Source organism: Dreissena polymorpha, chromosome 9 (assembly GCF_020536995.1).
Source record: "Dreissena polymorpha isolate Duluth1 chromosome 9, UMN_Dpol_1.0, whole genome shotgun sequence".
NCBI classification, from domain to species: domain Eukaryota; kingdom Metazoa; phylum Mollusca; class Bivalvia; order Myida; family Dreissenidae; genus Dreissena; species Dreissena polymorpha.
Window position 1 is genome coordinate 12,610,224 of NC_068363.1, and position 25,762 is coordinate 12,635,985.

Consider the following 25,762-nt stretch of genomic DNA (forward strand, 5'->3'; position numbering starts at 1 on the left):
TTTCATGTTCATCTCGAATAGAAAATAAGAAGACAATTGATGAGAAAAAATACTAAAATTTGGCACCAGAATAGTCAATAATATTGTATTGGAAGTCAGTGTTAACACTTACTCCATTTCTTTCTCATAGGAATCAATGGCAGCCTTGTAAGACGACGCAGTTGAAATTTTCTTGATGGCCTCCCCAGCACGAGCCTCCATCTTCTCAAGATTTCTATTTGCAATAAGCGTTTTATTTAGAGTGGTTAGGAAGGTATTTACCTTCACCGGCCTGCCCAAACTGACTATAATTGCTGAGCAGAGAATTGAAAATGATTAGAACATGAAAACATAATAAGGCCGTAGTTACTTAATAATGACAATGTATTTTCATAGAATACATTTGTATAATCATTACATTATTAAATAACATGAATGAGCAATCAATTGGATTTAACAACACAAATGCGAAACTAAATTTGAAAACTAAATATGATGGACACCAGAATGTTTCCTTATATATTACACAATAAACAAATATTCACTGGGAATGACACATGGAATTTTAAGGGGACTGGAAATGTGTTAGAAGTCCAAAGATGGCAATTGTACAATGATTAAACATTAATAGGAATGGCAGATTGAACAATGAAAACATGTATACCTGTTCCAAGCTTGGTATTAACGTCAAAGCATGGCATTCCCCTGGTTTTGAGATAGTGCTGCTTTGCATAAGGAACACGGTTGACTTCTCTACCGTCAGGGTTTTCACAAACAACGTACAAATAACCACTGAGGCCCTTTTGAAGTTCGCCAACAATGTTATATATTGTCAATAGAATGGGAAACAGATTACAAAACTGACAATACTGTAATATGTTTAGCAAAACCTCCAGCTCAATCAATCTTCTTCCCTCCCCCACCCACTTCTGCTTACTCTTTTCACGTCTTTTAGCAAATGCGAATAGCTTTTACGCGAGTCATTTTCACACTGATCTCCATCGCAGAGCTCGGTAACTGAAAAATTGTGATCGTACACAACCTTGTCGAACGGTGTATGCTTCATTTTCGATGTTGCAAATCGCCCGCTTTTATTACGCACTTTCATTTCGCTACGAAATTGTCAACAACCGTGACGTCATGAACACAAATATTTTATGAAACGAATTAATTTAACTACTATTTTAATTGTATAGTTATTAAATCTTACGAGATAAGTAAATTTAACTCTAAAATAAAAAATACAAATTTATTTCGTGTATTCAGTATAATTTCCGGACTGTACCGTAGATTTCGCTTATAGCCGAAACGCTTTCCGAATACGGCAATATCGACCGACTATTCCCGATCTCATTAGACACCTACTACCTTAATAAGTGACTGTAGTGTAACGGTTATCAATAAAGCAATAAACCGTGTTATCGCTGTCGTCTTGTAAAATTGAAGAAATACGCGTTAACCAAAACTCGAACAGCAAAGTCTGCGCTATTGTTAGAAAAATCACAAAATAAATATATTTTGATTATGTTTTGTTTTTAAACAAAACCAGAAAGTTTCACCGGTTCGCGTATTTGCCCAGTCCCTGTGATCTTATATAATTGCCTAGTCCCTGTGAGTTATTAATTATTATCAGTTATTAATTAAAAGAATTAGCTTTTCATTATTGGCAATAAATGTTGTAGTAAATGTAATAGGCACAAAAGCAGTACTAATTTACACTAATTTACACCAAAAATCTCCACTATGCAAGATATTCTGACAAAAAAATATATACATTGATCCGTAAAATAACTTCCCCTCCCAAAAGCGAAAAAAACGTATTACATACTAGTCGCCGCACTTCAGTGCGACGCCAATAACTTACCGCTGTAACAAGATCACAGTCAGGTTCAGAGCGATCCCAGACAAGAACGCCAAAAACATGTTGATACGTCCATTTTAAAGTCAACGGTGAAGGAGGCAGTTCGCAATCTGAAGGCAAACAAATCTTCGGGAGAGGACAATACCCCTTTGGAGCACGGAGGAGAGGCAACGATAATCTGGGTTGTGTATAAGTGACCAAAGAAGTGGACTCATGCTCTGGTCGTCCCATACCGGAATAGGGAGACCTCGAGATGTGCGTGAATAACCACACTGTCAACTTCATAAGTCATCAGAGCAAAGTCAGACTAGTCATCAATCTCAACCGATTGATATGTAAAGGCATAGACATTGCTGGCGGAAGAGCAGGCTGGATTCACTGTTAGGCGGAGCGCAGTGGAACATAATTTTATCTTCAAGTGCAGTTCAATAATTGAGAAAGACCTGCAACATCAACGTGAGCCCTCTCGCACCTTCATCGACTTAGAAAGATTTCGACCACGTGTGGCAAAATTGCTTATGGGAGATCCTGAAACGATTCAACATTGACAAAGGGCTGATGCAATTTATCCGAGAACTCAACGGAAACACCAGCAGCACAGTACTTCTAAAATGACAGACGAATACATTCTTCAGGATATCAATGAGCGTCAGTAAGGAATGGCTGCACTGCTCCGTACTGTAGGATATTTTTTTAGAGGAATATGGTTGAGACTCTTAAGACAACCAACATTTACCATGGCAACCGATGACCAGACTGAGTAGATTGTGAACATGCAGCGCCGTCACATTTCCTAGTAGGTACAGGACCTACATGTCTCCCTTCGTCTCCCTCTTCCTGTACAGCTACGAACCAAAGACGAACGAGCACGTCCGCAAGAAGGCAGCAAAGCTTATTTGTGATGATGATGATGTTGTTCATGATGATGATGATAATGGTGGTGGTGGTGTTCATGATGATGATGGTGATGATTGTGATGGTGGTGGTGATGATGATGACGGAGGTGATGATGGTTGTGGTGGTGGTGGAGGTGATGGTGATGATGATGATGATGATGGTGGTGGTGGTGGTGGTGGTGATGATGATGATGGTGATGATGGTGGTGATGATAATGATGATGATGATGATGATGACGATGATGACTATGATGATGTTATTGGTGATGATGATGATGATGACGACGGTGACGACGACAATGATGATGGTTATGATGATGGTGATGATGATGATGATGATAATGATGATGATGATGGTGGTGGTGGTGGTGGTGGCGGTGATGATGATGATGATGATGATGATTACGATGATAACGATGATGACGACGATGATAATATTGATGATGATGATGATGATGATGATGACGACGGTGACGACGACGAGGCTGATGATGATGAGCTGTCCGTCAAAGTCTACATGTTTTCATTATAATGTAGAAATGCATTATGCATACCATAGTTGTTTGAAGGCCTCATTGAAAATAAGATTGCCATTGTTAAACTATTTGCATGACTTTGTATCAATGTGTTGTCTTAATGAGTTACCTTCGGAAAATAAAGAGATTATTATTATTATTATAATTATTATTATAATTATTATTATAATTATTATTATAATTATTATTATTATTATTATGCTCTTTAACCTAGTGTTGCGGTTTTGAGGACGGGTTTTCAACAATGTCGTGGCCTTTCCTTTCCTACTATTGCATTGCATACCCTGTGCATGCTACGAACTGTAGTTATATATGTTTAAGTACTAAAATGTTGCTTCTACTTGTATAAAATGTGTCATATTTTGCATAAGCGACACAACAACGCCTTCGAAATCACTCTCTGTCGCAGTCGTGCTACACTTTAAAGCAGCAGAACTCAGGAATCAATGACAAACCGAACGCAACTCCGTTACCAATTAAACTAACGAGAGCGCCGATGGCGCTGAAAGCATAGTTGCAAGATACAGGCAAGATGCTGCTGAAGTAAATGTTCAGGTCAAAATATACTAAATAGTTTCCTTATATGTTTCGATGTAAAAGCGACAACTTTGAGCGAAAATAAATACAACATTTTGCACATAGAGACCCCCATAACCATACCTTTTCTTGACGGGCATTCTTAGCTGAATCGATTTAAGCAATAAAAAAGATTTGTCATGTTCAAACCAAAAACAAATTCGACTCAAATCAAAATCGACTGTTTTTGCGCCTTTTTCGGCCGTTTTCTAGTGGATTGTAACCTTTTGCAGTGCCATTTTTTACTTTAATCTCCAACTTTTTCCTATTTCAGGGATTAAGTAGTGAACACCTATGCTTACCCTATCAATATCTCCAAACGATAAAACCAGAACAAAGTGTACAACATGCCTTCGAGGAAAATATGATGATTTGTTTAGAAAGTACAGCCCTTCATGACTCGATTATTTAGTATGTTGTAGCCTTAACGATTGCTGACATCACGAGTCGCCCCCCTTGTTAACATAATGCTCTATTTTTAGAAACGGGAATTCCAAATAGTGACGAATGTGAATGGTTACAAAATGACATAACTATGAAAATAAATACGTAGAATTACATTATTTCACGCATACCATTATGCAACCATCCGTTTTCTTTTCCGACTTGATACATTTACAGCTTTCCATTTAATATTTTACAGACACAGCACTCGTCCAGAATTCACGCGAATCCATTAAATCCGATGCCACATTTAAACCGTTAACTCTACTCGTAACGTAAATTTCTGGCTCAAAGTAAATCATTTTAACTTCAATTAACACATCTCTTACTTTTAAACTCTACTTCATCAAATCCATAGAAAGGCACGTCAGAATCCATGTCATAAATCAGAAAACATTCATCGTACTCCGCCATTTTTCACACATTTTCAAAGAATAAAAGTGCTTTATGCCCCACTTCCTGCTGAGAATATGTTTTAATTTCTATTTATAATTAACCGATGAAATGTTACATATACTTTAACCAGGGCCTTATTAATTCAGTTATGTAAACATTTGACCTCTCACAGAACAGTAAACGAAGGAAATAGAAATTGGGATCCCATATAAATTAGGTGTGAGGTCACTATCAACAAGAACAGAATTGTTTTACTAACGAAATTTGTTTTAGGTTATAAGAAGATTTTTTGACATAAAACGGTCTTAGAAAAATTCACTAAAAACGGTGTCAGCAATATTCTTGGAAGAAAACGTTAGAAAAACGTTTCCCCCCCAAAAATTGTAAGAATTACCATATGCTAAATTAAATAGATATTTCGTCTGATTTTTGATCAGGTATAAGGCTTCATAAAGGGTAACCGACCGATGTGGATTTTCAAAATGTGGTATATACCTTAAGCATAGGTGCAAGCACCTATGCTAATAAAACCATACACACAAACAATGAAAACACGATGGCCGAAAAGATTCGAATAATATACATATAAGTTACATATTGTCGTTGTCATTGAAAATATATTACAACAAAAAGGAGATTATAAATTTATTAGCATAAAGAGAAACAATCATCCATAAACAATACTTATCTATAACGTTAGCATGGATGAAGTGAATATGTATTAAATGTTTATCTTTAACGGAGCTCAAGTGTTCAGTAACTTTAATGGCTTCTGGCGCCGCAATTAAGTTGATTGGCATCTTAAAAAGTCGTTTTTAAATGCAATATCAAATCATTTAACCAGTTTGTTATGCTTTAAGAGATGACACATGTTAATATGAGTTGATTTGCTGCGACCAAAATACCTAAGCATTCAATAATTGGTAAGTGGTATTTTAATGATCGACCATCTCATAATATATCTCATTGCTCATAATATCCGAATTGTGGAAAATATGTAATCTGTATACCGTGACATTAAATATCTAGTGAAAACAAAAATAACCACTGGAAAATATATAAGGTACACTTAATATATCATGCTCATTAAACGTTGGCAAACTATGTCTTGTGCGTAAACAAATCACATGGAGGTACCCACATGCATGAATTAAAACGTAATTAATACCGTGAAAGTAAGTTTTATTTCAATTTAAATGCATGAGTTAATTGTTACTGGTCTTAATTGTCATTCGAATACGGGACCTTCATTAGCTCTTTAAGCTCGCTACCACTATCAATTAGGCTTTTAAAGTTAAACTATTTGCATGACTTTGTATCAATGTGTTGTCTTAATGAGTTACCTTCGGAAAATAAAGAGATTATTATTATTATAATTATTATTATAATTATTATTATAATTATTATTATTATTATTATTATTATTATGCTCTTTAACCTAGTGTTGCGGTTTTGAGGACGGGTTTTCAACAATGTCGTGGCCTTTCCTTTCCTACTATTGCATTGCATACCCTGTTAGTAATATACGTTTTTTGTAACAGTATATATCAAAGAAGACGGATAGCTACTGCGTGGAGATATTCAAGTACAAGGTTACAAACGCTTAATGATGCTACCCATTGCGAATGCATTTTATTCAAGGCCAACATACATATTAACATGTATACCGTGACATTAAATATCTAGTGAAAACAAAAATAACCACTGGAAAATATATAAGGTACACTTAATATATCATGCTCATTAAACGTTGGCAAACTATGTCTTGTGCGTAAACAAATCACATGGAGGTACCCACATGCATGAATTAAAACGTAATTAATACCGTGAAAGTAAGTTTTATTTCAATTTAAATGCATGAGTTAATTGTTACTGGTCTTAATTGTCATTCGAATACGGGACCTTCATTAGCTCTTCAAGCTCGCTACCACTATCAATTAGGCTTTTAAAGTTAAACTATTTGCATGACTTTGTATCAATGTGTTGTCTTAATGAGTTACCTTCGGAAAATAAAGAGATTATTATTATTATTATAATTATTATTATAATTATTATTATAATTATTATTATAATTATTATTATTATTATTATTATGCTCTTTAACCTAGTGTTGCGGTTTTGAGGACGGGTTTTCAACAATGTCGTGGCCTTTCCTTTCCTACTATTGCATTGCATACCCTGTTAGTAATATACGTTTTTTGTAACAGTATATATCAAAGAAGACGGATAGCTACTGCGTGGAGATATTCAAGTACAAGGTTACAAACGCTTAATGATGCTACCCATTGCGAATGCATTTTATTCAAGGCCAACATACATATTAACATGTGCAAAACCAAGAGCCTTTCATATAAAAACCGTTTATTGAATTTAAATAGCAATACAATATTTGCTACACACCAACGTGTATGATTTTCTAAAACGTTAGGAAATTTGTTCATTTTCTTGAAATGTCTTTGCATGCCGTTTTTTACGAACATATTGCCATATATTTCTTGTCGGCTTGAAATCAACACTTGCACGTCAATTATAAAATAAATGAGATTGAGCCATAGGTCCTGTTGAGAGAATGATCGTGTACAGCATTAACCGATTTGTTAAATAACAGAGCATACGTGCTAAGCACAGTGAGAAAGTTTGTCGCTCGCATGCCAACACCTGGTCTCTGCATCGTCATCGTCTGTCTCGTGACAAACCCATCAATGTAGCTTATGCTTCACGTGAATTAACGTTATTTAATGAAAATCCGAATATATCTTTTATTTATTTATCAAGCTTTAAAACATGTATTTTTGTATAAATTTGCTACATATTACAACAATTATGCGTCGATGGGTATTCTTAGTCAACATTGTGACACGCTCTTTTAATTTGCAATGTTGATGACATTTCAAACTGCATACGCAGTATGTAAGCGACGCTTTTTGTAAGTCGTTGCATTCATTCATATTTGTTTAATATGTTCTGCTAATGTACTTGTTAATATGATTGATAGATCACTTTCTCAAAAATGGGACAGATGAAAATATGATTAAATTCATATGTTTCACATTTAAGTGCGATATCTGTGAAGGAAATGCAATAAAGCGGCTATATGATTACTATTTTTTGCAAATGAATAACATTTCGCTGTAATCTTGTTTCAAATTTCAATTTTATTTCAAAAGCATGTTTCGATGTCTCAGAGTATGCTTTTTATGACATATAAGGCGACGTCTTGGCTGCCGAACACATGCGCTCGCCTAAAACCAAACCTAAATTACATTATCCGATGCACTGGTTTGTGTCTGTTTTATAACCACCCATGATTACCATGTCATATTCACGCGAACATGTTATTTTTGCTTATTTGGTGAACCATATGGCATTTCCATTTCTTTTCAATTTAACTGTAAAGAGATGATAACTGGTATGGACAAGATGGCGAATTGGATGACGAATATCCCTTTATTGGCATTTATTGAACATTAATTTATGATTAATATGTTAATGCAATCAATTACAATCTATTAACAACAGGCCCACATACCTGAGCCGCTTATGTGCTGTTCACAAAGCCATCTCAGCTGAGAAGTAAAAAAAAGTTCCGAGTCAGTTTGGTGATGATTGGGCAAAACATGTGCCCTCTACATTCACGTTTTTCAACGATCTGGCGCTTAGATATTTGAACTTATCAAATATAAAATTGAATCAATTTATGAGCAATTTCGATGATGATTTTCCATAACAAGTGAGTGCTGGAGTGTTAACAAGGTTTTGGTAAGTCATATAAGAAAAGTTGTTCAAACTCTTGCAGTCATGTTTTTGTCAGCTCCAATTTTGAACTCGGCGAATATATCATTAAATGAGATACTTTTCTTTAAGTTTTTACTTGTACGAAAACAAGTTACTAGAATAATAGGGTCAAGATCTGAATATATTTAATAGAGGACCACTATATTATGTAGTATTTCAAAGACCAAGCGTCTTCACCTGGTGGTTTTCATAGACGATGAATGTTTAACCATTTACAGATATAAGGAAAACAAGTTATCGACAGGGCTGGGTCAATTGTGACCCAGGAGCATGATTTGAACAAACATGATAGATATTGACAATAAGTTAATCGAAACAAATACCAATGTGCGGTTTAAAGTGAAAATATTTGTAGAGTGTTTCACTACAAGACTACAATACGATTTAAATGCCACGTATTAAAACTCTGGGCTACTTGGTACCAATTAGTTTAGTGGAATTTAGTCTTGAGTAGAAAACTGTGTTTTTGTAGTCAACAGAGACCGTATCCCACTGGCCTCAAATGCAATACCACTCTAGATATGCATGTAAGATACCTACAAACAAAAATTACATCAAACTATCTCCATCAAAATCAAAGTTATTGAGTGGAAAATGTGCATCTATTTTTAGTAACTGCATTGAACTTGATCACAATAGACCGAAATATTAAACCCATACAGATCTGCAGGTTTGCTATATACACATACAATTAAACAAGAACATCTCCGTCCCAATGGAAGTAATTGAGATGAAACTATTTTTCTATTTCAGTTACAGTGACCTTTATCAACGTGCCACAAATGCATACCTTCGCTAGATCCGCATTAAACCTAACTAGACACACAATATCAGGGCAATGTCCTTTCGTTACTGAATGTATTGATCGAAAACTTTAATCTTCTTTTAGCCACGACGACCTTGACCCCTTGACCCTCAATGTAAGCCATGCTAAGTATGCAGGTCACATAGGAATAGGAGTTGTCGCATGAAAAATACATAAGTTGTATAAGTACAATAGGATGATTCGGCTGAATTGCAGGTGAGATGGTATTGGCTTTGATCGCTTACCTCACCTGCTGATCCCGAAAGACATGTGGGACGTTTCGAAAGGATGCATAAGCTACACATATGTACGTTTTGCAGTAAGGCAATAATTCATATTTCATCTCGCTAACAAATTCTTAACCTGATTGTTAAGTACAGAAGAGCGCATAATTCCGCCCCATGGCTTGTAACAGTCATAAGTGTTTGTTAGTGACTGTTTATACTGACCCTTAACAAATATGTGAATCTTTATTTTACTATTTAAGTAGATAACAAGATGTAGAATTATTAATAGGAAATATTAACCTGATTTTAAATGTAAAAAAGGAGCGTAAGTCTACTAAATGCAAGTCAGAATTATGGGCCTTTGTCAGTGATCTTGAATGATGACCCTGTAATCAAATGTGAATTTTTAATAAATATCTGTAGCAATTACAAAGGTGTTCACTTGTTTACTGCAAACTTAAATCTGAATTTCAACATGAACCCAACCCTTAATCTGATTTTGCTATGTAAAACAGGGAGGAGGGGGCATAATTCAGCTTAATTTCTGCCTGTCCAAAGTAATTTTTCTTAGTTTGTTACTAATTATAATGACCAAGGACACATACTTACAATTGTGATTTCTGTATATGCAATATATTCTTTACTAGCTTAACATAGAGCTGTATTTCTATTTTGATAGCGATACAAATAATTGAGAAACAATCCAAAAAAAATAATACTAAATTTAGAGAAATAGAAGCGTCACATACAGGTGAAGGTACGAGCCTCAATCGGTTCACATTCTGACATGACCGGTTGCCTACCCAGCAGCTAATTTAATTGAGTGGGTTTCGATTAATTGCCTTACTTCCAAGCACACGGCATAAAGGACTGGAAACCTGAGGGAAGTTGTTCATCAGTAAATGGGTCGCATACGCTAATGCTTTCTGGCCGTAAACTAACAAGGTGTTTACTATAATAATCATGATTTCGCCGCAAGTAAAGTCGAGATAGAGTGAATATTACTATGAAATAAACGCACTTTCTTTCTAATATGGCTGGAAAGTGAGTAGAATTTAAAAATTTAGTACAAGTAATAAAGGGTATAAAACGACGAAAATACCTGCCTCAGCATAAACGTCGCCACCTTGATAATCACGTGATTTCCCCCTCTGAATAAGTATATTTTATTTTTCAACTGGCAATAACTTCAAAACAGTACAATTATAAATTGGTTTATCATTAAAATACCAACTTATCAATAAAACTTACAAAATATCATTATTCATTGAAAGATGTCATTGTTACTGCATGTTTGTATCAAAGGTTATCAAAGGTGAAATACAACAATAATATCACAGACAAAAAACGAGCTGCACACAATAATAGAATGTTTAGTTTTTGTTTCTATACCATAAATGCAGATCTATGTGACCAACACCAAAAATGCAACAAATGGCAAAGTAAAAAGCAATACTCTCATGAAAATATCAGAATTGATTTGCAATACTTTTATGTTAATATTTAACATTTATATTGGTCAAATACTAATTCAATGGGGGTAATCACATGACAAGATGGCGACGACCATGCCAAGACAGGTATGTTTCGCCGTTTTATAACCGTTATTACTTATATTAATTATTAAAATGCTGCTTACTTTCCAGCCATATCAGCGAGAAAAATTTAAGTGCATGTATTGTATTAATATTTGCTCTTTATCTGGACTTAACTTGCTGCCGAATGTCATTGCAATAATCCCTTAATGACATAGCTGGAAAGTGAGCATCATTTAAAAATTATACAAAAGTAATAAAAAACAACAAAAAATCTGTCTGTGCAAGGACGCTGCCATCTTGAGTATCACATGCTTACCCCCTCAGTAATTCATACTAGATTACCCCCTCATACTATTATATATTATTTTAATCCAAATACTGACTTTTAATACTTGCAATTTTGGGGCAGGTGAAGGTTATGCAAGTGAATAACTGACTAACTTGTTGTAGTATTAAAAATCTTTGATTTACATTAAACGCATACCAAAGGCTATATATTAATGTACAGTTTTGACCAACGAACTTTCTGGTTAGTTAATATGAATATTAATAAAATTACATTTACCTGACACTAAGTTTGTGACTAAGATGTTAATAGGTATGAAATTTGAATATCAAAAAATGCTCCATAAAGATTCCACTTTCATTTCTTTTTGCAATGCATTTTCACCAACTCAGAACCAAATTGTTTCTGTCAAATAATTGTATTGAAATCTAAAAATAAGTCACAATTTATCTTTAAAACAGTCTTCAATAAAAAGAAATACACCACAAGTATAAAAATATTGAAAAAATAAAACATAAATGGCAATTTCTGAACAACAGTCATTTTTTGGTAAAAATAAAAACAACAGTTACTTGTAAAAATCGCCAATAAAATGTTCCAAGTCTGTATTCATTAAAACTTTACATAATGTTTCAATCTTAAATAAAAGATAATAAATATTAGAAAAACTCTGAATTTTCCATCTCTGTCATATTTTCTACAGTTTTCTGCCAGTACGAGACACATTGCATTTGAGTAACTTCTCAATGATGGCCGACTGCTCCATGGGTTGGGCTGCACTCATATCGGTGGTCTTGAACACCCACAGAACAATCTTGTCCATTTTGGTGCTGTCTATCTCAATGTCTGCCTGCAGGATAGCCCCCTTCAGCTGGGGAAAAGTCACAGGGCTGAAACATGAAAGGTTTGTTAGGGGCTGAAACATGAAAGGGTTTGTTAATGGATGAAACATGAAAGGGTTTCTTAAAGGCTTAAACATGAAAGGGTTTGTTAGTGGCTGAAACATGAAAGGGTTTGTTAGGGGCTGAAACATAAAAGGGTGGGTTTGTTAGGGGCTGAAATATGAAAGGGTTTGTTAGGGGTTGAAACATGAAATGGTTTGTTAGGGGCTGAAACGTGAAAGAGTTTTTTAGGGGCTGAAACATGAAAAGGTTTCTTATGGGCTGAAATATGAAAGGGTGTTTTAGGGGCTGAAACATGAAAGGGTTTCTTATGGGCTGAAACATGGAAGGGTTTACTAGGAGCTGAACTATGAAAGGGTTTATTAGGGGCTAAAACACTAAAGGGTTTGTTAGGGGCTGAAACATGAACGTTTTTGTAAGTGGCTGAAACAGGAAAGGGTTTGTTGGGGCTGAAACATGAAAGGTTTTCTTAGGGGCTGAAATATGAAAGGGTTTGTTAGGGGCTGAAACGTGAAAGATTTTTTAGGGCTAAAACATGAAAGGGTTTGTTGGAGGTGAAACATGAAAGGGTTTTTTAGGGGCTGAAACATCAAATGGTTTCTGATGGGCAGAAATATGAAAAAAAAGGGTTTCTTAGGGGCTAAAACATGAACGGGATTCTTAGGGGCTGAAACATGAAAGGATTTGTAACATTGTTAGAGATTTAAGGAATATATGAGCCTCATACTGGTTTACTGGACTAAACGCATCTGAGTTAAGTATTGTCCCAGATTTGCCTTTGCAGTACACAGAGGCTCATAAGGCACGGCACGATCTTCTAGGTCCCTTTTTAAAGAAACTCAAGCGCAGGCGAGTATGATCTCATTATGTATAATCTCAGTGGATATATTTTTAATTTGTATGACAACAGTGTAAGTGAAAGAGACTTTTGGTTAATTATATCATTTATAAAGAAATAAAAAAATGAAACATACTGTGAAACCATTTATTTTCGTCAGCACGAAATTTCGTCCTTTTTAAAAAAAATGACTATTTCGTCAGCACTTTAATTTGTCCATTTCTGGTTTTGAAAAAAAAGGGTCCGATTTGTTTGTAATGTTTGTGATACATGTAAAACGCGGTTGCGAAAAAAATCTTGCTGGGGAAAGAGGGATGACACTTGGTAGTCACTTGCAGGAGGTGGGCCTTGTTTGGAATATGCCAATTAACATGTCTGTTATTTCAGGTAATAGTAACTGTCCCTTATTATTTTATGTCATTGACACATTCTTTGTTATGATTAGCGGATAAGTGGGACTGAATAACCGTGAACGAGTGTTTTAAACAACGAAGCCAATTGCCAATTAGTCTTTTTCCATTACAATCACGGAAAACCAAACACAAATCAATATGTTCTTTATTAATTTGTAATGAAAGCGCAAAATAGATTTCAGTCAGGTGTTGATCACACATCGTCATATTTTAATTGCGTTTAATAGTATTGTCTTTAATCCCGATTTGCCGCGTGTTGGCTGTATAATCTGCAACACCCCTGAAAAACACAATAAACACAATGGGTAATAAAGTTGTTAAAAATTAGCGCTTTTCAACACTATTATACCTAAACGAAGTTGACGCATTCGATACAGCCTTATTGCATTCGCGTTTAACAGGAAATGTCAGTTGTCAGTACACTGTATAATGTACATCCATTTGTGTCAAAACCGGATTTAACTTGAGTGTGAATAGTCGACTGTTTCATGTTCTTTTATCAATACCATCCGGGTATCTGTACTATAAGTAAACCAGTCTGCAAACAAGGTGCGCGCTTCCACATATGGGTATTCGGACGTTCAAAAAATTGACCTACGGTTTAGAGTTCACGCCGTCGAACGCATTTAGCAATATAACTTGTTTTTTTTCACTATTTCTTTACTTGCAAAAGATACTAACTTACCTTGCAATCTTTTTTCTCGCATTTTGCGACTGTGCGAGCGTTATTTCGAGCCCTGTGTATATGCATGGATTACGCTGGATTTAAATGCCTCATGCTTACGGTAATTCAGTCTTATTTGTTTAGAATATGGGACATGATTGTTCGTTAGGATCTTGAATTCGTCCATCGGTCGAAGGACTAAAAAGACGAAAATTAATGTCTGACGAATAATTATGGTTTCACAGTATATAAAACATGTCTTAACAAGAATACTTGTTCTCTCAGAGCCTTACTTTGTCTCTTTAAGGTTGGTCTTAATCTCGTCCACATAGGCAGCCCTCTGTTGATTGTCCCACTTCCGTATCTCGTCCAGGAATGGGCCCGTCCTACCTTCATCATCCTGGAAATATGTATATGCATAAAGCACCTGAGCAGCACTATGGTAAAATGGGGCATTTTGCAAGTGCATAAAGGATAATCTCAGATTAGCCTGTGCAGTCTGCACATGCTGATCAGGCAAAACACTTTCTGCTTGTATAACATTTATTGTTGAAGTCTCTTCTTAGCAAAAATCAAGTAAGGCGGAAAAAAAGCTGTCCCTAATAAGCTTGTACAGATTGCACATGCTAATCTGGGACGACACATTTTGCACATGCTAATCTGGGACGACACATTTTGCACATGCTAATCTGGGACGACACATTTTGCACATGCTAATCTGGGACGACACATTTTGCACATGCTAATCTGGGACGACACATTTTGCACATGCTAATCTGGGACGACACATTTTGCACATGCTAATCTGGGACGACACATTTTGCACATGCTAATCTGGGACGACACATTTTGCACATGCTAATCTGGGACGACACATTTTGCACATGCTAATCTGGGACGACACATTTTGCACATGCTAATCTGGGACGACACATTTTGCACATGCTAATCTGGGACGACACATTTTGCACATGCTAATCTGGGACGACACATTTTGCACATGCTAATCTGGGACGACACATTTTGCACATGCTTTAAGCCCCTCTTTCCCAGAGTGAGGCTCATATCTAGAATATTGGGTTTGAAGTATTTGTGTGTAAAAAAACATAAGTGTCAATGTTTTGTGTGAAGAACTTGAATGCACACTTGTTTTGTATAAAATCGGTTTGAATTGAGACCTAAATTGATGGAAAGCTCGGGTATATAAGGTACTTCTACACATATAAGGAAGCATCCTGAGCTGTCCATTCTTATTTTACCACTGTTTATTGACTTAACAATTTTTCAACATGTAGTATGAACATTAATTGACTACTTGCAAGCCAAACAAGATGTGTTTGTGAAACACTGTCCCCATATATTTGACCTTGAAGGATGACCTTGACCTTTCACCACTCAAAATGTGCAGCTCCATGAGATACACATGCATGCCAAATGTCAAGTTGCTATCCTCAATATTGCAAAAAGTGTACATTAAATGAGCGATTTTGACCCATAAATTTGACCTTTGACCTTGAAGGATGGCCTTGACCTTTCACCACTCAAAATGTGCAGCTCCATGAGACATGAGATACACATTCATGCCAAATATGAAGTTGCTATCTTCAATTTTGCAAAAGTTATGGCAAATGTTAAAGTTTGATGCAAACAAACAAACAAACAAACACACAAGGCAACAAACCAACAGACAGGGCAAAAACAATATGTCCCCCACTATAGTGGTAGGGGACATAAAAAGAGTAAACCATGCTTGTAATTGTATTGGTATTTGTTGCGCATTTCTAGAATTTAAACTCATTCATTGGCAATTAACGTACAACATACAAAGCTTGTCTGTTGTTAATCAATTTTATTCAGACAAAATTGATTTACCAGTGTGTTAACATAAATGAGTCTTATCAGAGGTGACACTTTCCACCGAGACTGATTTTCAGTTAGAAGAGACTTCCTTTAAAGGAAAAATTCTATAGAAGCGGAAAGTGTTATCCCTGATGAGCCTGTGTGGACTGCACAGGCTAATCTGAGACGACTCTTTATGCACATGCATTAAGTCCCATTTTCACAGAGTGCAACTCAAATATATTACATGAGTGCACTGTAGTTCATTTAAATACACTGAAATTGATTGTCATGGCATCAGATACAGTTATTACAATAATGTTATATAATAAAATGAAGCCACTTAAGGCAACATGCAATACACAATTGTGTAGTTCACAAAAATTAACTTGTATAAAGTATCAGTTAGACAAGCAAATGATGTAAATGAAAAAAGGTGGATAAAGTGTAAAATTGTTTCTTATAACACACATTTTTACCAAATAACAAAAATTTAAACAGAAAAACGAACATTATACCTCCATGAAAAGGTTCTTGTATTCAATCTCATCCAGATCCTTGTTGTCCATTTCTGACTCTGCGGCGCGCATCATGGAATTCAAGGTGTTAGCTTCAACCCCCGAGAGATAGCTGGCTAGGCCCTCCCTATGTTACAATATAATCCATGATGAATGGGGCGCAGGATAGACCGCACAAAGAATGTAAAATGGAGTAAATTAGCTGCTTTCTGGGAAAACAGGGCTAAATGCGTGTTTGTAGAGTGATGTCCCAGATTAGCCTGGGCAGACAACGCAAGGCTCATGTGGGACAACACTTTCCACCTAAACTGGATTTTTTTGAAGAACAGACTTTATTAATTTTTTTTTTAAATAGCAGAACGTGTCATCCCTGATTAGCCTGTGCAGACTGCACAGGCTACTTTGGGATGGCATTATACCCAAGGCATTAAGCCCCATTTTTCCAGAGCAAGGATAAAATATATTATGAACTTAAACTATTAACTAATCAGGAATGAATGTTTATTTTATTGCATTTTCAGTAGAATATGTCTGTAAACAATCTGTTACCTTGCTGTTGGCAGACATTTATTGAATTAAATTGTATATTCAAGAAATAATTTTGCATTAACAGTTATTTATTAGTAAATTAAAATGATTTATTGTTCTAAAGCTATCAATTAACTACCAAGGCCTTAACTCTGATTAGAAATGAAGTCCTCCCGACTTGAGTCAATTAAGAATTTTTATGTATTTAATTTGATTTTCTTAAGGACTACAAAGGCATCAAAATGCGTATCCGAGTGGTTAAGGATTAAGAAGGTGCATCATCCTTTTAGTTGTACCTGAAGTCCGCCTTGGAGAGTTTTCCCACATTTCCCTTGTTTGCATCCATGGTGGTGAGGTGGTTCATGAGTTTCTGTATCAACTGCAGCTGGTGGTGGTAGATCTCCTCATCAATCTGGCAACAACATCACAGGCACAACAATGCTTTTAACATTTAACCCATTTATGCCTAGTGGACTTTCTCATCCTTCTAAATTGGATCAACTTATTTCCAAAATTAGGGATGTCTGGTATATTTATTTCTATACATGTATTTAGAATATTTTTTACATAAATTCCTTTAAGCAAACAGCATAGACCCAGATGAGACGCCGCATTATGTCAAGGCCTTTTTTCTAGACGCTAGGCATAAATGGGTCAAGCTTTCCTTTTATTTATATCAAACATATGAATAAAGTAAGATTAAGCTTCAGACTTTAAAAGTCACTGGGCCTGAGTGTGGGAGCTCTTTTGGGATACAGTACATTTATAAGGCATGCGTTAGGAATACTGGGCTTAATTCATTGAAGTCAAGTTTATGAGCCCCAAGTGAGGATGTCTTATCCAGGAAGACACTTTGCTTATATAACATTTTCATGCTGTCCATTTTAACCAGAAAAAAAACGTAGACAGACAGTGCCAATCTTAACTACCGGTATTCATGATAACGTACTGTATTTGACCCTCATCATGTGAAAATGGTTCTTAGGCAATATGCGCCCAGCTTAGCTACAAACCAGTTTGGTAAGGAGCTGCCATGTCTGCTTATGAGACCATGAAACCTTGGCGTGAAGTCATAGCTGATAAGGCAGCTCATAACCAGACTGAGCGGTTGTGCAGGATGGTCGGATTCTATGCTGGCTGCATAAGAATAAGACCACTTTTTGCACGACATGGGTCATTTAAAAAGAAAATATTAATAAATATTCCAATGTTTAAGTTGGGTATTTGCAGGTTACTGGTATGTTATGTGCACTAAATACCAGTAAACCAGCTTAGCTGGGAAATGTGTGAGTGGGTTTACAGACCAAAGTATTGAAAAATGACCGACGTAAATTGCTCTACTTTTCCCAAAAGCAGAAATCAACAAATAAATGTGTCTATTATAAAGTTGTTTGTTTTTAAATCACACAATTTTGTATTGATAAATATCAATGATTTTACAGTTATCTTGTCATCTGCAAAAAATCCTAATAAACAAACAAATCTTATGTAAAATTGAGCGCACTGACCTCTTCAGTAAGAACCCCAGAGAACAGACCAATGTGCTCGTCGTGGGAGTATCTTTGACAGGCGTCATGTAGATTGTAACCCCACTCAACAATCATCTGCTCCAGCCCAAACCTGCGCTGCAGATACGTGTACAGGAAGTTGCCCATCTTGTCACGGACTCCGTCAGATTTCTGTCAAATGATTTTAGTTTATATATATCTTTATTTAAACAATTAGAATGTTTTACATAGAAGTTCATGTAACATTTATAACATGCACATGTTGGCATGGGATAGGAACAAAAGACAAGGTCTTATATACGTCTGTTCCCTCGTTGACGTGGATAATCATATAAAGTTGTATACTATTACCTGCTGCGTGAAATTAAATTAGTTTTGATTTACTGTTGAGCATTGATCTTCAATGTTTCAATTTGTTAATTCCTATTTTTAAAGTTAGCAATAATCATGCAAATATTATTTTAATTATATTATTGTCTGAAACAAAAATACTACAATGTTTCAGATTGTTTGTGTTGCGTACAAACTGTTGAACAACAGTTATTTAATTGCAAGAAAATAAGTTTGAGATTTTTTAGCTTTCACAACAGAAATTATGTTTGTAGACTGTGTTATGTTTGAAAAAAACCTTTCAAACAGGAACAACCCTTACAGATGCATCATGAGCGCCTTTCTCTCGCCAGATATCTTTGATAAGCAGGGATGCATCCCTCTTGCCTAAACGCCTGTTCCTGACTGGGCCTTCATGCTGGAGGTACTTGGGTATAGACGGTCCAGTGCCCTGAAATCATAACAAAGCTGCATTAGATTATGTCCATTTAATGAGCCTCGCTCTGACAAAACAGGCCTTAATGCATGTGCATAAAGTGTTGTCCCAGATAAGCCTGTGAAGTCAACACAGGCTGAATAGGGACAACTCTTTCCCCCTAATTTGGATTTTCACTAAGAAGAGACTTCACAAAAAATACTAAAACAGAGAGGAAAAGTCTTCGCTTTACAAAACTTTATGCAGATGCATTAAGCCCTGTTTTCCCAGAGCAAGGCTAAAATGAAAGTTATGTCAAATCCCTTTTAAATGAAGTAAATTGCAAGCACTTTACCATCAATATCATTCATCCATAAAGAAATCCAGAATACAATGAATAGCACATTATCGCCATGATTTATCTAGTTTTTCATCAAGGTTTTCTTTAGTCAGAGTGTTGAGTTGGGTTGCTAGACCAAAATCTGGCCGTCCACTTTGTAAATAACACAATCAGTTTTTAGGACACTGCTTATCTATTTTATCAAAAAAAACGTCTTACTGAACCATGCTCTGGGAAAGCGGGGCTTCATGCATATGCGTAAAGTATCTGTCCAGATTTTCCTGTGCAGTCCGCCCAAGATAATCAGGTTTTATACTTTCCGCCTAGACAGGACTTTGCAAAAAAGACTTCCTCTAAATAAAATATGCCACAAAAGTGGAAAGTTTCATTCCTGATTAGCCTGTGCAGGTACTTGACGCATTAAGCTCTATTTTTCAAGAGCGAGGCTCAATCATTGTTTTTAAAAATCAACTTTCCTCAAACACAAAAATAATTTTAGAACCTTCATCTTGACCCACCTGTCCATCAAAGTACTCGGCCCCTCCAGTGTCAACTATCTCTCCCGAGGCCATCTCAGTGAGTAGCACATCCACCAGGTCGTTGCTCGTCTTGCCCTCCGAAAGCTCTTTCCAGCGCGCCAGGCCCCCGCGAACAGCGTCTGAGCACTTGTCCCAGTCTGGCCTACAAGTGTACAGTTCTTTAAGTGGGCGCAGTTTTGATGGGATTTGAAATGAAAAAACCTTGAGCCTCACTCTGGGAAAACAGAGTTATACATATATGTGCCTTGAGTGTCGTACCAGATTAACCTGTGCAATCCGTGCAGGCTAGTCAGGGACAACACTTTCTGCCAAAACTAAATGTTTGCTTATGATAAACTTCTTAAAACAAGAGGGCCAAGATGGCCCTAGTTCGCTCACCTGAGAGGAGTCAGTTCATTCAATCTTTACCAAACGTCAAACTTGACCTAGATATTGTCAAGACAAACATCCTGGTCAAGTTTCATCATTATTGAACCAAAACTCTGGCATATGGAGTGATTTTGTTTTTGTTATATTTGACCTGGTGACCTATATTTTGAGTTGACCCCCCTTACCAAACATCAAACTTTGCTTGCAAAAATAAATATGACCAAGATTCATAAAACCTGAAACAAAATTGTGACCTCTAGAGTGTTTACAAGGATTTTGTATAATATAATGAAAATTTGGACAATCTAAAGGCAATAATTATGGCATTAATTATGTGATATATATAAAACCAATCTTTTCACCAAGTTTCATGATGATTGGGCAAAAAATGTGACTTCTAGTGTTCACAAGCTTTTTTTTCTATATAAATATGAGAAAACTGCCCCCCCCCCCCCGGCAGCCATGTTATTCAACTGACCGGAACCATTTTCAAACTCAACTCTCATATCAAGGAAACAAATGTTCTGACCAAATTTCATGAATATGGCCAAAAATGTGACTTCTAGAGTGTTCACATGTTTTCACTTTAAACATATTGAGAAAAATGCCCCGCCCACTGGCGGCCATGTTTTTTCATCGATCTGGACCATTTTCAAACTCGTCTGAGATGTCAATAAAACCAATGTTTTGACCAACTTTCATGATGATTGGGCAAAAATTGTGACTTCTAGAGTGTTTACAAGGTTTCTCTTTAGCCGAATAAGGAAAACTGCCCCACCCACTGGCAGTCTGCGAAATAAGCGCACGCCCGTTGGCCTGGGCGTGTAAATTATAGCTCGGGCCTATTAAAATTGCCATATTGTACGCCCGTCGGGCCAGTAGAAATTCCGTGTATCAATATTGTTTCATTTTTAAGTGTGATAAAAGTCATTATTTTGTGAGTACTTCGCAAAGATTTCCGACAGAACTTCGTTCAACTTCGCCTAAAATACGAGATTTAAACGCGTTCCGATTGGTCTATACATTCAACGGTCATTTTCGAGTCGTAACACAGGCCACGTGGTGAACAATTAAGACTGGTTATTTACTAGTGGCACACGTCATGCTGATGTGTTTTCTGCTGAAGTAAACTTATCGACGTACGCGGCTTGCATTTCCCGAATAAACATCGTTTTACTTTGTAACCTTGTTTGTGTGTTTATTTCCAAAGTTGTAAGTCCGTACGCGCATAAGGCTGCATAATGCTTAAATACGTAGCTGGAGTGAAGCCTGGCAAGAAACTGCCCACTTCTGATCGTAAGTCAACAAATGACTATGAAAAATCACGGAAACGTGAATTTCAAGAAAAGTGGTAAAAAATCAGTGATGAAGGAGAAGCTACTTCTGTAAGACAGAGTTTAATAAGCTACGCTTAAAAACACAGCATAAGAAAAAAGTCAACATGTATGATAAAAGTATGCCATCTATGCCTTCACTTGTCAAGTAAACTTCTGGAAAATAACAATCAGGTTGCTTGTTTTACAGGATATGGTTTCTGACTAAGAGGATCTCCAGGATTGCAGTGATGATTAGATGAACGAAGAAGTTGTTTATCACATGTTAAATACTTATAATTAATAAAGGACATAATTACATTGACTTGTTATATTGTGTTGCAATTGTTTTTGCAATAGGCTTTACAGTTAACATACCCTGGATACAATTTTACTTTTAATAGATTATCTGCTATTGAAAGATGAAACCCTTTATCAGGGTGTATATTTTAACAAATTTACTTTGGGCTAGTAATTTTGCTGCTGGGCTACTTGTCTTTACCATTCCAGTAGCCCGAATGGCTAGTGGATAAAATGAACTATCGTGAAGACTGACTGGTGGCCATGTTTTTCAACGGACCAGAACCACTTTTATACTCAAGCAACATATCATTAAGACAAACATTTTGACAAAGTTACATGAAGATTGGGCATGAAATGTGACCTCTACAGTGTTTACAAGTTGTTGTTTTTTTGACCTAGTGACCTAGTTTTTGACCCGGCACGACCCAGTTTCGAAAATGACCGAGATTTTATTGGGACAAAGCTTTTAACCAAGTTTAATGAAGATCGGACAATAAATGTGGCCTCTAGAGTGTTTACAAACAAATGTGGACGGATGTACGACGGACGGACAGACGACGGACAAAGACCGGTCACAAAAGCTCACATGAGCAATCAGGTGAGCTAAAAAAATTAAATACAATAATGTCTATGCAGAGAACAAAGGATAATCTGGGACGAAACTTTATGCACTTGCATTAAGCCCCATTTTCCCAGAACCAGACTCAGCTAGAACTTTGTAAAAACTAGACTAATATCCCTGCTCCTATGTATCAGCTATGTTCAAGAGCAGATTTCTCAGGAATGTGTGGATCTTAACATATGAAAAGTGTCTTGGACATCTGTGATATATGGTGATGACATGTTTTAAGTTTTTATTTTATTAGTTGAGAAATGCTGAAAAACTGAATGACAGACCAAGTGTTGCCTATATACCATGAAGGATATCAAAAGTCATTTATACTGCTTTAATGACTAACATCTAGTTTCAAAAACACATTTGGAATGAGTTAATACTATAAGCCAGCTTTGAAGACAGGAGCATGGATTTTAAATAATTAGTTCAGGACAAATGCCAGCATACAATGTTTTATACCAAATTGGACCCTTCTGATTTTAAATACAAAAAGTTTTACTGTTATTGCAATAGATAAGTCTATATTGATCATAACCCCAAAGAGTGAAGCTAGTTTCAACTTAACCCATAGTGGACTCTCCCATCCTTCAAAATTGGATCAATTTATTTCCAAAATTAGGGATGTCTAGTATATTTATTTCTATATTAAGAATATTTCTTACAGATATTCATTTAAGCAAACAGCGCAGACCCTGATGAGACACCGCATTATGCAGCGTCTCATCTGGGTCTACGCTGTTTGCCAAGGCCCTTTTCTAGACGCTAGGCATCAATGGGTTAATGGGCATGCTTTAAATAAATTTGGTAGAGGACCACTTATTACATACCCAATATTACACCTGTGCCCCTTGTGGTTTTATGAAAGTTATTTTATTTTTATTTTCATATTATGTTAAAAATCATGATGTTCTAGAATGTCTGAATTGAAAAAGGTGCACAAACTTTGTAATCACCCATGCACAGCTTTGTAGCACATTGTTTTATTGTCACCTTTGGGGGAAAGTCGGTGGAGGCGCTTAAATAGGGATAGGTTGCAGTGTTGTAGTGGAAATGGTGTCTGCCTAGCGATCGGGATGTCACGGGTTTTATCCCTACTGTGGGAGCATTCTTTAGATTTTCCCCATAGACACCAAGTACTGGTTTCTAGTCCCAGGAAATGGACTCGCGAGTGTTTCAAATAAGCTTTAGGATTTCTATGCAATCCAGCAAAAAAAAATAGGTTTTGGGGAATTTAATGATGAAAGGGGAATCATTTTCTCAGACCAGCATGATTAAATGTTTTTCTACTTTTTAAACAATTATTGCATGAATTGCTACAAATTCTAAATTTGATAATGATTAAACTTGGTTTGATGAAAGTTGACAAGACTATTGACAAAAATGCATCTAAATTAGTCATATTGTGTTCTTATGAAGAAACAAGAGCTGTCAGAGGACAGCGCTCGACTATTCGAGTGCTTGACATTATAACGAAAGCCATCATGGGGAAATTGTTCATATTCAATAATTTATTAGACGATCTTTAAAAAAAAAAAAAAAAAAAATTTTTTGGGGGTGGGGGGGGGGGGGGGGGGGGCGGGGAAGGGGGGTGAGAGGGGGGTATACTTAATGTGGGGTGTGGTAATTTATTAGATGATGTTTAAAAAAAAAAATTGGGGGGGGGGTAGGGGGGGTAGAGGGGTTGAGAAGGGGGTATAATGTGTGGTGGTGGTAATTTATTAGAAGATTAAAAAAAAATGGGGGGGGGGGCGGTTGAGGGGGGAGGGGATTCTGGGTAGGGGTGTGGGTATTGTTTGGGTGGAATCCATTGGGTATTCATGTAAGTGTTGTTTTGTCAAAGTAATAATAAAATGTGATCATAAATAAAGAAGTTATGGCAATTTAAGCAAAATGTTCAATTATCTAAGTGTAAAAGGGGCCATAATTATGTAAAAATGCTTGATACAGTGGTCTGCTCTTGTTCATAGGTTGGGGTCATGTTGGTAAACAAGTATGCAAAATATAAAAGCAATATGTCAAAGGATATAGGAAATATTTGGGGTAGTACGCAAACTTTAACATTTATCAATAATATGCATATTCTAAGTATAAAAGGGGCAATAATTATGACAAAATGCTTGATAGAGTTGTCTGCTCTTGTTTATAGGTTGGGGTGATGTTGGTTAACAAGTATGCAAAATATGAAAGCAATATGTCAAGGGACAATGAAAATAAATGGGGTAGTACGAAAACTTTAACATTTGCTGCATATTCTAAGTGGAAAAGGGGCCATAATTATGACAAAATGCTAGATAGAGGTGTCTGCTCTTGTTTATAGGTTGGGGTCATGTTGGTAAAGAAGTATGCAAAATATGAAAGCAATATGTAGAGGGACAATGAAAATAATTGGGGTAGCACGAAAACTTTAACATTTGCACGCTAACGGCACAGTACGGCAAGTAAAGACGGGGTGAGTAGGATAGCTCTACTATATATATTTCATATATAATAGTCAAGCTAAAAAAAAATCCTTTTGAGCTTTTGTCCCCAAATTTGCCCTCAACAAATCACTGTAATAATAATAAGGCATAAGCCCCCGCATAAGCCATGCATGTTTCAAAAGCAATTTTCAAATGCATTGGAGAACACATTTGGACAAGTGAGTGTACAAACGGATGGACAGAGAGCCGGACGGACAGACATCTGTTGCTATTCCAGTATATCCTAAGCACTGGGGGTATTAACAGTTTGGCTTAAAACAAGGTGTCTGAAAATTAAGAGTGTCCACAGCATGTAGACTATGTTACTTTAAAGGAATGTCTGAAGCAGATATGGAGATATGAACAGATAATTAAAAACAAGAGATGTGTTTGTCAGAAACACAATTCCCCCTAATGCGCCGCTTTGATTATTGTTTGACCTTTGACCTTGAAGGATGACCTTGACCTTTCACCACTCAAAATGTGCAGCTCCATGAGATACACATGCATGCCAAATATCAAGTTGCTA

General features: G+C 36.3%; 1 protein-coding gene across 3 annotated transcripts in view; it reads right to left on the minus strand.

Annotated features, from left to right (window-relative positions):
- Window positions 1–10,665: 10,665 nt before the first annotated feature.
- LOC127843878 (translin-associated factor X-interacting protein 1-like) overlaps window positions 10,666–25,762 on the minus strand; it is a 45,791-nt gene continuing 30,694 nt past the window's right edge. For all 3 annotated transcript variants that reach the window (XM_052373766.1, XM_052373767.1, XM_052373765.1), the window contains exons 10-16: window positions 20,153–20,315; window positions 19,202–19,330; window positions 18,550–18,720; window positions 17,338–17,453; window positions 16,514–16,640; window positions 14,450–14,556; window positions 10,666–12,229 (exon numbers count right to left, since the gene is read on the minus strand). In XM_052373766.1, the coding sequence (XP_052229726.1) occupies window positions 12,037–12,229; window positions 14,450–14,556; window positions 16,514–16,640; window positions 17,338–17,453; window positions 18,550–18,720; window positions 19,202–19,330; window positions 20,153–20,315 (1,006 nt within the window). In that variant the 3' untranslated portion in view covers window positions 10,666–12,036. The remainder of the gene's footprint in view (window positions 12,230–14,449; window positions 14,557–16,513; window positions 16,641–17,337; window positions 17,454–18,549; window positions 18,721–19,201; window positions 19,331–20,152; window positions 20,316–25,762) is intronic.